Consider the following 15,792-nt stretch of genomic DNA (forward strand, 5'->3'; position numbering starts at 1 on the left):
TAAAATCAAAATTACTGGAAAACATAGAGAGGGTGCAATAACGATGTAGAACAATACAAATAAAATTCATATGAAGAGTTCACACAGTAGTAAAGGCTATAGTTTTATAAGAAAAAAAATGCACAGATAAATTCAATGAATAAGGCTCCCAATAGAATTTTCAAAATCAGGCGCACCCATCACTTCGTTCAGGAGCTGGTTCCAGTCATTAATTGTGTAAGGAAAAAATTAATATTTCAACACATTAAGACGGCACTGATAAGGTCCAATTTTGTTAGCATTGTCCCGCCTAGAGGAGATGTAATGCGGCTCCTTTATGTACGTCCTTTTGTCAATACCTGTTTTGTTCCTTTGTATGTTGTGAAGGAATTTTCTGTGCAACGAGATTGTTTTCCAACCCAATCCTTCACATATAGCGGATCCTCTAACTGTAAAATCATAATTTCCTATTACAAATCCTGTTGCTTGTTTCTGGACACGTTCTATTTTAGCCATGTGGGTTTTTAGTGTAAGGATCCCAGGTGACGCATGCATATTCTAAAATAGGCCTAATGCTAGTCAAACACAAGTTTGCTTTAAGTGATTACGGAGAGTGCTTAAAATTTCGCTGGAAAAAGTGGAGGAGACGGTAAGCTATTGCGGTAACCAAGTCAATATAATTGGACGAGTCAAGAGTTTCAGCAAATGTAACTCGGAGGTATTTAGCACGGTCTGTGAAAAAAGCAGCTGTGCAATGACAGTTAAGACCAGCAGCTGCACGACGATGCCACAAAGAGGTCCCACACACCACAAATACATTGGCTCCACACGTAGGTAGATTCCCCCAATTTTCAACGGCAATTTTTCGCAGAAAAGTCAACACAGCTTCAACGGGTGCTGACAAGTGTGCCAGAAGTGTTTGAGACACTCGCTTCGAAGTTATTCGGAGAAAACATCCCCCCCCCCCCCCCCCCCCCCCTCACCTGTCAGGTTCCAGAGGGCGCTGAGTGTGAACTTCATCATGATGTCTACCTCGCCAGCATACAGCTTGCTCTTCACAATGCGCAGTAACCGCTCCATGTACTCAGGCTTGGCGCCCAGCGAGGATGTCTCCGACGTCGAGATCTGCACCAAAAAAAGAAATCAGCGCAAGGTTTCATTGGCCTGCCAGCACCAGCCACATTTCAAACAGCCCGTTCATGCTGCGATGTTGTTATATCATGCCACAAAAATGCAACCAGTGCATCACGCCATCATATTCATCATCATCATCATCATCAGCCTGGCTACACCCACTGCAGGGCAAAGGCCTCTCCATGTCTCTCCAATCAACCCTGTCCTTTGCCACCATATCCCCACAAACTTCTTAATCACATCCACCCATCCAACTTTCTGCCATCCCTGCTACGCCTGCCTTCTCCTGGAATCCACTCCGTTACCCTTGAGGACCAGCAGTTATCTTGTCTTCGCATTACATGCTCTGCCCAAGCCCACTTCTTCCTACTGATTTCGACCAGGATGTCATTAACAACCCGCGTTTGTTCCCTCACCCACTCCGCCCGCTTCCGATCTCTTAACGTTACACCAATCATTTTCCTTTCCATAGCATCATGCTAGCAGCACTTAATCCGAGCTTCCCCTTCAACACTGATGACAAAAGCAGTTGCAGCTGCACACACAGGCATTGCTAGTAGTCAGCCAATCTAATCTGTGATGATTGGAAACCATCGCCATTACAAGGCATCATAGCCACTCAAAACAGGCAGTGTTCGCAGGCAGTGCTCGCGGACAGTAAGTTGATGCCAATATGCAACAAACTGATGTTATCCTTAACAAGTCTCAGCAGTTCCAATGGCAAGGCCTCTGAAGAAGCAATGAGCCTGCCGACACACTTGAAACAGCCGGTCAACACCTTTTATTTGTAAAATCTTTTTCAGTTCACTTCAGTTTCAGCAGACTGCACGCACAATGGTGCAATGTTTAAATGCTGCCAATCATATTTTAGCGTTATGAGTGGCAGATGTCCAGAATGGCATACGATGGACAGGACCCTGTCTCAGAAGTATAATAAACAAAACCCTGACAATGCCATGGAATCCATGCAAGCGCAGCTATATCAACCCCATTTTTCTGCTATGCAGCGAAGGCATAGAGGAACTCTGCTGGACATACAGATACAGTTGAACCTCGATATAACGAAGTCCTACTTGCAGCCGAAAATTTCGTTACGTCGAGGTTCCCATGTTTCAGCTGTCAAAATAAAGTATAACTGGTTCAGGAACACTGCTTGTTGATGGGAACTTGTAAATCACTTAATGAGGAAATACACAAGAAAATCGAGTAATAGTATCGCTAACAAGGGCACCGGATGTTTTTTTCTACATCAGGAGCATAATGAGTGATAGCAAACACCGCGACGGCATCATTTTTCTCCGTGTGCGCATAGCAAAAGAACGAGCGCAGCGCCTAGTACTGAAAGCCGCCACAAGATGTCGCTACTGGTATCATCATCATCAGCATTGAACATTTGCAGCCGGAGACGCATCAGAGAAAAATAAAGAAAAATGTTCGCATCGCTCACGCCGGCACGGTGGGATTGTGCTCGCGGCGCGGTTATACTCCGACCACGGTGACTCCGACGTAGCGCGAGCGCGCGTGCGCGCGCGGCACGGCGACGTCACGTCCGCGAAACAGCGGCGCCCGATCGCCAGCGTGTTCGGCGGCTACCGGCGCGCTCTGACGGCGCCCGGCGCGGAATGCAGCCGGCTGCATTTCGCGCGGGCCGCGCCGAGAGCGCGCCGAAGCCATGCAGCCGGCTGCATTTCGCGCGGGCCGCGCCGAGAGCGCGCCGAAGCCGCCCACCCAGAATGCACCGCGCGCGCCTCCCACGCCACGCCTCCCCTCTACCCCCTTCGCCACTCGCCTCCTCTGCCAGGGCACGGTTTTTTTTTTTTCGCCGCTCACCCGTTTTAAAGGTACGACCACACTAGCTCCACGAGTTTGTCAACACTGATGACTTTTTTTTGTTGTTGTCTACGAGGACATCGCACGCAAAAAAAAAAAAACAAACGGACGCTGCAAGAAAATTCCGGTTTGCGCTTTCACGTTCAGAGTCTACAGCTCGCCAGTGGCGTCATGGCGCGGCTCGTCTTGAAACTTCCATGCTGCGGGCTTTGTATGCGCACGACAGATGGCACGGCGGTACGTTCTCGCACACTGCCGGCAAAATTGGCGCGTAAAAGGGCAAATACAAACTGCGTTTCGTCTCGGCTAAACTTTTAGCTCTCATTCGATTGTCAAGGTAGCTCCTGGCACATGCATGCGATGCGCAAGGACTTCGTTACATCGAAAGTGCAGAGCAAAATTACTTCGTTAAATCGCGAAAAAAAATACATGGTTTTCAATGGGGAAGTGATTGGGAAATGAAAAAAATGCGTTACATCGCGAATTTCGTTACATTGAGGTTCGTTACATCGAGGTTCGACTGTATTAGTGTGGGCTTAAAAATAAATAAGAAAAAAGTGCTGGACATACAATTGGAATGAAACACAGGAAACAAAAGCCGTCCAAGACAATAAGAGGAGGAAAGCACCTGAGGTTGCATCAAATGATCTCTCAAGGCCACGCAATAAAAAATGACATGGAACATACACTCACAAAACAGGAAGCCAAGAAGCAGAAATGCAAAGTACACTCCTTAAGCAGAAGCATCCAAGCTAAGGGTACAACAACAGACGCAAATATCAGCTGAAAAGAAATTCTAACTCAATATTGTTTAAGAGTGGTGACGAAGATTAAGTGCCAAATACAATTTGAACACTGAAAAAGTGCTTAGAAATGTCTGGAAGACGTTGAAGTAATGAGCGTTAGCTGTTTGGTTTACTAGAATTGATATGGTTCTTTGTACAATGCTATTGTAGATGGCGCTACAAGTCTCAGTGCGAGATGTGCTGTTTTCTAGCTGCTGCCACAGATGGCGCTGTGATGTCAGGGTGGTAGCAGACCCCACGAAATCTCAAAACGTGATGAACAAGAGCTAATGCTTTCAAAAGAAAAAATACCCCCAAAATTTCAATCATCCTGTAAACGAAGCAATGAGAGCATGAGATGTATCACACCCACCACCCCATGCCCCACTACAGCAGAGCCCATCAGGCCACAACTAAAGAATTCCTACACTGACCAGCAAGAGAACATGAAACATCTTAGTCACAGCCTACCATGATGGCAATGCCAAGAATGGTTATACACTACAAACACTGGCCACTATTTTCTTTCTTTAGCACAACTTGCATCAGATCAGTCAAAGCAACCAATGCTGCAGAGCCTACATCGTTCGGGGAACAAACAAAAAAAAAGTCTCACCTTGGCAGCCAAGATGGAGCAGATGGCCACTGACATACGGTTCATGGATGGGTCGTCGAAGGCCAGCAACGAGTCCATCACCAGCCGGGCACAGTGGTACCTGTCAAACGTCTGCCCGTACGAGACAAGGGACAGCATTACAGCAAAATCGGAGAAACCGTAAAAAGCTGGCAAATAAGCTCAGCAACCTATCTTTCACTCCCTAACCTACTGCTATTTTGCACATCTCAAGGGAAACTCAAGGGAAACTCTAGGCACATCTTGGTCCGCAACAGGGCCCAGTCGTGTAAACGGAATCGCTCGCCTTCAAGGAAACTCGACATTGTTCCCATGTTTTCCCGTGCATACAATGGCAACGTGTGATGCAAGCAGCACAAATAATTGGCCCAGTATTGGAGATGGATGGCTTTACTCTGGTTCTTTATAGGACCAATATATTTACAATACTGGGTCAACAGCTATGCTGCTAAGGAAATCTGTCTGTTGCTTTGTCTAATGTCTCTTAGATCTCGAAGAACAAGCAGGTAGTATTTACAGCTTATGAGATCGTTCAGCAATTCACCCGTTCCCAAGCCCAACAAGACACACATTTATGTTCTCATAGTAATGACAAGGTGTATGCAACTGCACTCCTCACTCAAACACCATGTTGAGCATTGGCACTTTTGTAAAGGGAGACTACAACAAAAAAAACTGCAGAGATTGTTTACTACATTCAATTCAGTGCGAAAGCACAGATTTGTACAATGTAGAAGATGACGAATAGCGGGCAGTGCCGCCGGACGGAGCAGATGGAAGTTGATGAAGACAACGCTCTGCAATGCACAGTGTGAGAGTGTGGCGCAGTTTAACACGAGATGTGTTCGGCTACGGCGATAGCCTAGCGGTCTCGCGCAGCGACCTCCGAAGCTGATCTGTTCGTGCCACCATGGGTTCGACTCCCAGTCGTGGATATTGATGTGATTTCGTTTTCTTTTTTTCCTATGCTCCCGAGGTGCCCAAACACACAATAGATGGTTTTGCTAAGCTCTGAACCTCCGGATTAGTGCCTTCGCTGTAAAAGGTATTTGGTGTCACAAGCATGAACTGCACAGTACATCTGCATCAAGGAAAAAAACATGAGCTTGATAAAGCTTATGTCACGCATCACTTTGTCACATCGCTGCATGCACATACACTGCCTTTCCAATACACAAGGCACAGAGAAAATGCCGCATCGAGACTTTTGCTGAGCAGGCAGAGAACACGGCATCTGCTGCATGCGTATTACGTTAACATCGGCATGCCTATCCCATGTTTCTCTCTACAGCATTCTTCCATTCTGCAGTACAGCGGAATTGTGAACTCCATGTTTGCTGTTCGCAGTTTATGGAGTGAAACACTCGTTTAGTCAATTTCCGAGCCCCACTGTCGAAAATCTTAATAGCTCTAGGCATATTCAATCAAGAAAACTTTGCGCAGATTAACACAAGACGAAGACGAAAGGCTCCGTGAGTAAGGCATCGGTAGCCCTTCTCAAAAAAGAACTTTGATTTTCTTCGCGATCGATAACCCGCTTCCTTGTTCCTGGTTTCTGGGTATTTCCGCTGAGTTCCGGTATGAATTGTCTTGTGCCTATCACTGATGCTATATTTGCTGCACCAATGTGCTCCCACACGTGTTGCACTGGATATTGTACGCTTGCGCCCTTCCTGCTTCATAAGGGGTTGTGTCGTTTCCGAGAACACAGTTGCAAGTTTCCGCTCGTGTGTGCGTGCGTGTGTGTTTCTCTCGCCGTCTTGTGTTATTCTGCGCAAAGTTTCCTTGAATATGTCGCTACACCAACTGGTCCAACGTTCTGCTCTACTAAGCTTTCGGTATGCTTTCTTGGATGAGCCACTCTTTCTCTAACTTTTAAAAAGATTAATCGGGGTTCGAGTGTAATTCGTATACCGGAATACTGCCGCATCGAGACTTTTGCTGAGCAGGCTGAGAGCATGGCATCTGCTGCATGCGTATTGCATTAACACCGGCATGCCCATCCCACGTTTCTCTCCACAACATTCTTCCATTCTGCGGCTGTTCGAATTGTGCACTCGATGTTTGCTGTTCGCAGTTTACACAGTGAAACGCTCGTCTAGTCTCAATTTCTGAGCCCCCCTGTTGACAGGTATGCTTCCTTGGATGAGCCCCTCTTTCTTCAACTTTTAAAAAGACTGATCAGGGTTCCAGTGTAATTCGTACATCTGAGTACTGGTCAAATGTTTAGGGGAATCCCCCAAGGTGGAGTAGATTTGTAATAAGGGAGTAATTACTCACTGACATCCACCCGAGCGCAGCCATACGGCTACTCCCTTATTACAAATCTACTCCACCTTGGGGGATTCCCCTAAACATTTGACCAACACTGTTCCCTCTTCGAGTTATTGATCAATTCGCTCTCGCCCTACCATGAGCGTGCCCTCCTCCCGGTTAGCTCAGTTGGTAGTGCGACTGCTCCGGTTAAGCGGTGGTTCCAGGTTGTTCGTACCCCGGACCAGGACGAATTTTTCTTTTAACTACGAAGTTTCAGAGAGAGTTGTGTAGCTTCCCTTTGTGGCCGTATGGCTGCGCTCGGGTGGATGCCAATGAGTAATTGCTCCCTTATTACACACCAGGGTAGTTACTGCGTGTCGTAAGGTGGAGCAGAGAAGGTGCGTAGTACCACGTCCTGGAGGATGCGGTCGCTGCACAGGGTGAGCAGGGTGTTCTTCTGCAGCTGCTGGTTGCGGGGGAAGCCCTCCATGGCCCCCAGGGTGAGCCCCACCACCTCCCTCAGCCAGCGGGGGTGCACCCGCTGGCCCAGGCTGCCCTTGGTCAGGTTGTAGAGGCAGGCCGTGGCCGCCATCTGGATGGCCAGCACCCGCGGGTGCTGCCCCATCCCCGGCAGGATCAGCTGCAAATTATATCACCATCAGCCTTGCTGTTTTGTTTTTAATTGGCTACGCGTGTCTGGCAGTGCTTATTTTTCCTTGGCCTTTCTGGGCAAGAAAAAATTCAGGGGGCACTTTGACGATCTAAAGTGCACGAGGCGAAAGCCTTGCCACGCAACTTTGGACGCACTGCCCTAGGCACACACGAGGCGGCTATGGGGAGACTTGGTTTGGCCAGTCATGACCCATGACTAACTAGTCCCGATTGTTCAATGACTAACTAGTCATGACTAATTAGTTGATTACTATTAATGACTAGTTAGTCATGACTAATTAGCTGATGACTGGTTAATGACTAGTTAGCCATGACTTGTGACTAATATTGACTAGTTATGACTTTCACTTCAGATCTAATGGACAGACAGACATAGTCATGGCCTTGAGTATGAGCCATTAAATAAAGGCTTTCACCTTAATATATACTTCGAATACAGCACCTCTCCTGCGCACTGTGTGTTCTCTGGATTGTTTGCAGTTGGCTTTGCAGCAGTAATATAAACTGCCCATCATTCCACGCAACTTACCGTAGGCACACGTGAGGAGGCCATGATTGGCCAGTCATGACTACTTAATCATGACCCATGACTAGCTTGTAATGACTAACTAGTCATGATTGGTTACTAACTAGTCATGACTAATTAGTTGATGACTGGTTAATAACTAGTTAGCCATGACTTGTGACTACTAACGACTAGTTATGTCTCTCACTTCAGACAAAACGGACGAACAGAGATAGTCATGGCCACAAGTATGAACCATTAAAGAAAGGCTTTCATCGTGATATATACTTGGAATACATCACCCCTCCTGCGCACAGTGTGTTCTCTGGAGTGTTTACAGTTTGCTTCTGCAGCAGTAATACAAACTGCACATCATTTCACCTTTCCCAGATCAGAGCTGCAGTCCATTTTTTCAATGGCACTAAGCCACCAGTGGCATCAGTGGTGCCTCAAGTGTACAGGGTTACGTTTGGCTCCTTACAGCGAGACAGGCAGGCAGCCTGAGCACATCAACCACCGCTGGACGTCATTTGCAAAAAAAAAAAAATTCAGGGGGAACTTTGACCATCCAAAGTGCGTGAGTGAAAGCCTTGCCAACGAGACGGGCCGTAGGCACACACGAGGCAGCTATGGGGCGACATGGATAGGCTAGTCATGACTAATTAGCCGTGACTAACTAGTCATGATTGGTTAATTACTAGATAGTTCATGACTTATTAATGACTAGCCAGCCATGACTTTTTAATGGCTAGCTGGTCATGACTAATTAGTTGATGACTAACTAGTCATGACTAATTAGATGCTGACTAACTAGTAATGACTGATTAATGGCTAACTAGTCATGACTAACCAGCCATGACTAGTCATGATTGGTTAATGGCTAACTAGTCATGAATAATTAGTTTGACTGGTTAATGACTAGTTAGTCATGACCAGTCACCTCAGATGTAACGGATGGACAGACGGACAGAGTCAAGGCCGTGAGTATGAGCGCTTAAAGGCTTTCGCCTTAAAATGACGCGTTCTGCAAGGCAGCACACCCACCTGGATGACGTCCACCCGTGGCTGGGAGTAGGTGAGGGTGTACTGGTAGAGGTAGTAGAGTGACTTCTGCACATAGTATGGCCGGTCCGGATACCTACGCAGGGCCTCCAGGATCTGGCGCTCGTCCGCACAGCCGGTTATCTGCACGTCCGAAGGGTGTGCCCCAAGAAGTCAGCAGGGTCTTCAAACATACACTCTTACTGCACTGGCCAAGGAGCAGGGAAGACGTGAGACTTCCCTGCGTTTTGTTATAGTTTGTTAACACATGCTCACTGCCTGCCTTAACTCAAATTAAGGACCGTATTTGGCAGTCTCAAGCTAAAAAAAATTAAATGAGGAACACTGATTACAGCGCTTCAACAGGTACAAGTACAAGCATCAGAACTTCAAGGGGACCAAAAATATGTTCGAATTATGCCCAGCTGCAATAAGGGCCACAGAGCACGAGTTGAAGCTGGCCTGTATTGACAGGGTACCATGTTCTGATGTCAGTGCACGTGAAAGAACCCCAGGTGGTCGAAATTATCCAGAGCCCTTCACTCGGCGTCCCTCATAGCCTGAGTTGCTGAGACGTTAAACCCCTATAAACCAAACTGAACCAAACTAAATGCTAACGACGTTATCTTCTTTCAGTAGGTATTTACACATTCTACATATCAACTTAACTTGGGACTTGTTGCCAGTCACTGAAACATTCAGAGAAGGATTGTGCCAAGGGAACCCATTGCTATGTATGTCAGCACAAAACAAAGAAAAGGAAAACCAAACAACACATGTAGTACTATTATTTAGAAGAGGCTATTAAAGAGGTGTAAGTTAATGAACTAGGCATGTGCAAATATTCCATAATTTCAAAAATTCAGTCGAATCACGAAGTATTCGATATTCAGTTCAATCTGAATGTTTGGTACATTTGCCGACCGATTTTTCGGACTCGGCGGGACCCGAAAAATGGTCCGAATAATCGAACAGTCCAAAAAAATCCGTGTACTTAAAAAAATAAACTTTTCTGTGAAAAACCGGCTTTAAAATCGCGAAAATCCCCGCTCCCTATGTTCGGCCTGCGAGCGATATTAGACTCTGAGTCATAGCAGTGCTTTCCTCATGCCCGCACCCTATCACATCATGATACCAGATAGTGCGACGCGGCCGCGATCATGCCGCGAATGAATGCACTCGCTGCACAAAGCAAGAACAGTCAGTTTGCATGGGGCAATGACATTCGCGAAAACCGAGAGGTAACCCACGGGAAGACGCGAGCGGAAGCAAGCGCCTCCGAATGGAGTCCCCCCTCATCCCCTCCCCTCGTCTACCGCGTTTGCTGCCCCGCACCGTGGGGTGCGTCGTCCAAGCCGTGGCGGATGCTGCAGCTGTCCCGCTGTACCGTTTTAAACGTGATCTCGCACCCTTTGTAGGCCATCTCGATGGCAATGGAGAGCATCTCATTTTCTCGAACAACTAGCCAAGCCTATCCAAGCCAGTCCGATTGCGCCCACCGAGACAATTCCGTTTAAATCCAAGATGGCGCCTTTCACGGTGGCGGCAAACGGGTTGGTAGTGACAGCGATGCCCGCTCGCGTCTATATTAGGCCGAAATAACAAACTTTCGGTTGAAGAACGATCACCACAATATTGTTGGCATCTATTTTAGCCCGAAAATTCGAACTTTAGACTCTGCAAAGTCCAAAATATCAGTTGTGAAAATGTACACGTTCCTATGAGGTGCGCAATGGTTCCTCAGCGAAGTCCAAAATATCGCACTAGTCCGAATTATTAGAGTCCGAAATATCTGTCGGCTACTGTACTACCTTTTCTCGCGAGTCTTTCGTTAATACGATATTTCAAAATAACAAACGATTATTCGCGACCCCGCGAAGTTTGTTGTATCGAGATTTCACTGTATTCAGAACAGGCTATTAAAGAGGTGTAAGTTAATGAACTAGGCATGTGCAAATATTCGATAATTTCAAAAATTCGGTCGAATCGCAAAGTATTCAATATTCGGTTCAATTTGAATGTTTGGCATTCGAAATCTAAAAGTATCCGTCTCCCTCGAGATGGCATTACAGAGAGCGTACAACCAAAGCCCTGATGCTGCATCATGTGCCTGTGCTCCCACATACGCCGGAGTCAGTGTACGCGTGCTCACAGCAACAGACGCGAGCGGTTGGAAGTACGGCACCCAGATCTGTACCTGCAATGCCTGATACAGAATGGCACTGGGCACATGGCACATACGCATAGGAGGTGTCATGGAGCCACTGCTTAATGGTCTCAGACCTGTTTTCTTATTTTTAGTCCAATCCTAATGAAACTGTACCAATCACCTTGCTCACTTTTTTATACTGATTTCAGCAATGCAATTACCTTTCTTATAAATTAGCTGGTTCCCAAGATAATTAATTTCAATTAGTCATTCGTTAGTACCTCGGTGCAAAAAAAACTGCTCAATAAAAAATCATTGTTAATCCATGGCTACACAGTATGGCGAGTAAAGAGTGCAATAATCAAAACCATTTTGTTTCGTTTTACCCTCATTAGTAATTTTACAGCACTTGGAATATCAATGTTCAAGATGTGAACGTAATGCATTGATAAACTTTGCGAAGTTATAAATTTTTGAAGTGCGATTGAACAAACCTGCTTCGATTATTGCACACACTGTGCCTTCAGCTTCCCAGGTAGCAAACAATATGACGTCTCTGTCTGTCCTAGATGTTGAGATATCGACATACTAAGGTCCAAAATTTTCATGCCATTAAAGGTGCACTGAAGAGGAATCTGAACTTGTCTTTTTGCCGCGGGAACTCGATCTACACGTTCCGAGCTTTCTTAGAAACTGCGATTTACTTCCCTGTGTGGCCGATTTCCCCAATTAAATCGAATTAACTTCCGGCTCCCGCCTTTTTTTTTAAATTCTGCCTCGTACGGTGGGCGGAGTCGACCAACGCGTGGAGTGCCTTTCACCCAGTCCCGTGGCGGCTTGCCGCTCTGCCATCGGCGGAGTAATACGTAGTAGTCCGTAGTAGCAAATAGTCTGCGCGTATTTTTATTTCTGCGGGCTTATTTTGCGGCTATATTATCTGCGAATGAAACTATTTATTCATGAAAACCTAAAAAACAAAATAAAGCGAAAGCAAAGCCTCCACGGGACTGGGTGAAAGGCGCCCCACGCGTTGGTCGACTCCGCCCACCGTACAAGGCAGAATTAAAAAAAAAGGCGGGAGCCGGACGTTAATTCGTTTTAATTGGGGAAATCGGCTGCACAGGGCAAGAAGTCACTGTTTCTAAGAATGCTAGGAACGTGTGGATCGAGTTCCCGCGGCAAAAAGACATGTTCAGAATCCTCTTCAGTGCACCTTTAAATTGTCTGTTCCTGCATAAATTCAGCCCACACAATGATCTGAATTTTTATATTATGTTCAAAATGTTGATTTCCTGAAGGAAAAAATTGGTACAGTTGGAAAATGACAGCTGCAGATTCCACAAATGTCATTTTTTGAAAATCGATTTTTTGGTCATTTTTTGGTCTCGAAGAACAGTGTCCCCGCCTTAAAAGCAACAGCTGCACAACGGCGCATTCCCAATCAAGAGGCGCAATTGGAAAATTCACACATAGGTCTCACACCCCACAGATACGTTGGCACTGCATAATGGTCGGCTGTCCCAAATTCCGACGGCCACTTTTGCACAAAGTCAACACAACTTCAATGTGTGCAACAAAGCTTCAATGCATTCTCTCTTTTTTTTTTTCATATAATGGCTTCGCGTGTTTGAAAACTACAAGATTTTGAAAATGCCTAATGTGCGGTTCAACCTTCGTGTGCCAGAAGTATGTGAAACGTTCACTTTGAACTTATTTGAACAAAATTACTATTCACTCTGAATTTGCTTCCAACCAAAAACCACTATTCGCATATCTCTACAATGGTTGGTTGGTTGATTTGGTTTGTTGGGGTTTATCGTCCCAAGGCGACTGAGGCTATGAGAGACGCCGTAGTAGAGGGCTCCGGATAATTTCGACCACCTGGGGTTCTTTAACGTGCACTGACATCGCACAGTACACGGGCCTCGAGAATTTCGCCTCCATCGAAATTCAGCCGCCGCGGCCGGGATCGAACCCGCGTCTTTCGGGTCAGCAGCCGAGCAGCATAACCACCGAGCCACCGCAGTGGCCATATGTCAATAAACAGCTTGACACGCTATTACTCTGCGTGCAAAGCGAACTCGCAGATTTTTGTGACAGTATGCTGCATCTACCAGTAATCTCTGTTTCAGGTGAGGTTCGCATCCTTCGTCTCACAAGCAATCTGGTTTCTTTAGCCACATAGGGAACACAGTAAACAATATTTCACAAAAAACTTTGAGCGGGGTAGCACGCTGTCTGCTACTTCTGTGCAGACATATTTTCCTACCAGTAGTAATGTCCTTCATTTTTTTCACAATTTGAAGCATAACGTCCACCTTTGAAATAGAAATTATTTCCATGATCCATCAGGTATTTACTTGACAGGTCGTGGCACTTCGGCACAGCTATTTTCATCAATTCTGACTCTTTGTAAGAAATTCTGCACATCCCTGCAAATCATCAACACCGATCTCATGTGTATTTTGCACTGAAAAACTGACCAACTGCCCTTCTTGAGGCCTGAATATAATATTTAGGTGGAAAAATATTTCATTTCAATGAAAACAAAAAAAATGCCCTGTCTAAGGGTTAAAGGGTCAGTCTACTCACCGAGATGGGTGTATAAATAATGGCATATTCTGGTAGTTGGCACCCTATAACATCAATAACTAGGAAACTGCTCCCGGTTTAGGCAGGAATTTATATTTTATTTCGGCGTTAAAAGTCGCGTAAAAATGCATGGTGGCGACCCCAAACGTTCATTTTTTTCAAGAAGGTGGTAGTATTTTTTTGCAGAAGCATAAGTGAATATACTACGTACCGTTTGTATGCCCCAATGTCAGAGAAACGAACTTTTAGTTCTAATAAACTGTAGAAAGCGTACCGCTCGCTTTTTCTGTAAATCACATGAATATTTATAGTTACACGTACGCAAAACGCAGGCACATTCCCACTTTTAGTTCAGCATATGCTAGCAGAGACGCAAAAATAAACTCAGCGTATAGTGGCGCCATCTGGTTGTCAGGACGGGAACCATTGCTGTAAACAAACCGACTCTCCACTTAAGCCTAGGAGCGGCAGAATTGTCACTCTAATTATTAAAATAAAGCAAATTTATCACTTATACGTTTTCTTATAGGCGAGATGAGACGAAGCGAAAGACCGGCGCCCCATTTATGGGCAGTGAACGCACTGAAGAAGGCAGCAACAACGAGAATTCAGTCCGAAGCGAGAGGTCCGGCTTCGACGGGCGCCGCCATGTTTGTCGCCGCGCGGCGGAAATCCAGATGGTTGCCAGATGAGACTACCATCTTATACAGATGCGCTCCCACATCAATAAATTCTATTTTAAAATGTTCTACTGCACTCCTTGGCACCACAGCTGGCTAAACGGTAATTTGAGTAAAGAGCTATCGGTTGCCGCAAAGAAAATATGGTCGATAAAATTCAGTAGACTGACCCTTTAAGCAATGCTAAGCTAATAAACACCTTTAAATATAAAGCATTACATTATCCCCACATCTCTGCCAGCTACTGATCATTACGTCCGGTCCCTGTCCCTATAAGTAAATAAGTCGCCTCGTAAATATGTAAAATAAGTCGCCTCGCATAGACCACAATCAAAAAGTAGCTGTTCCACACTGCCCCACAGTGACCTGCTCTAATGCCTTCCTCCCTAAAACAAGTCGTGACTGGAATAGTCTTTCACCCACAGCCACCAGTGTTAGCAACACTGCGCGTTTTAAAAGCAAATTGCTCACACTGTTAGAATCAGACCAACTGTATAAATAAAAGAACTTGTTTTCTCAGACTGCCATTTCAGTGATGCGTTACTATTTTATTTTAGACAATTGTGCCTTATTGTTTATTTTTAATATTTGTGACATGCTCATTTTATGTATATGTTTACTGTTATTGTCCCCCCCTGCTATTATGCCCCTGGGCGCTGCAGGTATTTGTATAAATAAAAAAAAAATAAAAACTGTGATGTTGCTTACCCACATATAGGCTATATAAGGTTTCCTTTTTGTAGTCCTTTTATTTTTTTTATTTTACTTTTGAATTTCTGTTCTCAATGTTTTCGTCTTCTGCCTCTAGCATCTTTCAATATTGTTCATATATATATAGCGCTTTTTTGTTCTATGTATTTTTTTTTTCACTGTCCCACCCCCTCTGTAATGCGAAAGCCCTGAGGGTAAAATAAATGAAATGAAAAAATATCCATGCACGCAATAAAACAAAAACAGCATCTGGTGGGGCCAATCAACACTCACAGAAGTAACGAGACAAATTTTTTCCTAAGTGCAAATCACTAGAGGAAAAAAAAGAAAAAATGTGCGCTTACCACAAGGTCGGAGCGGGAAGGGAGCTCGCGGGTGAAGAAGTCGTCGAAGCAGGCGTCCGTCTGCATCAGGCCCAGAAACCTCATCTTGGGGTGGGCCTCCAGGAAGTTCCTGCACGTGGGTCAAACGGAGAGAGAGACCCTTGTCGGCACTCAACAAGGCTGCCAACAGTTCCCACCAAAGTTTCCGTGGACACAGTGTCCCCCACCTGCAACAAAAGCTTGCCACAAAACCCCTGGCAACATGCACTGAACATGCGTGTTTTACTGCAAGATACAGTTAACGAGGGACACGGCTCTGAAATCCTAAAAACATGACCAAAAAATCGACTTTTTGATAATTGTTGCATCCACTGTAAGCCTCTTTTTTTTTTTCTTTATCTCAGCTGTCCCACAGTTTCATTGCTGAAACAAACCAGGAAGTACTCTAAGAAAATTGTTTCGGCAATATGCTCAAACAATGGGATATGCGTTTGATTTGTT

The 15,792-nt window shown here is 45.5% G+C and overlaps 1 protein-coding gene across 1 annotated transcript in view; it reads right to left on the reverse strand.

Moving 5' to 3' along the window:
• Positions 1-15,792, reverse strand: part of LOC149367248 (protein zyg-11 homolog B-like) — a 70,657-nt gene that overhangs the window by 31,253 nt on the left and 23,612 nt on the right. The window contains exons 6-10 of the mRNA XM_089554731.1: positions 15,313-15,421; positions 8,840-8,980; positions 7,028-7,258; positions 4,345-4,455; positions 963-1,104 (exon numbers count right to left, since the gene is read on the reverse strand). Of these exons, the coding sequence (XP_089410857.1) occupies positions 963-1,104; positions 4,345-4,455; positions 7,028-7,258; positions 8,840-8,980; positions 15,313-15,421 (734 nt within the window). The remainder of the gene's footprint in view (positions 1-962; positions 1,105-4,344; positions 4,456-7,027; positions 7,259-8,839; positions 8,981-15,312; positions 15,422-15,792) is intronic.

This window comes from Amblyomma mixtum, chromosome 1 (genome assembly GCF_055824585.1).
Source record: "Amblyomma mixtum isolate Tamu chromosome 1, ASM5582458v1, whole genome shotgun sequence".
In the NCBI taxonomy this organism is placed as follows: domain Eukaryota; kingdom Metazoa; phylum Arthropoda; class Arachnida; order Ixodida; family Ixodidae; genus Amblyomma; species Amblyomma mixtum.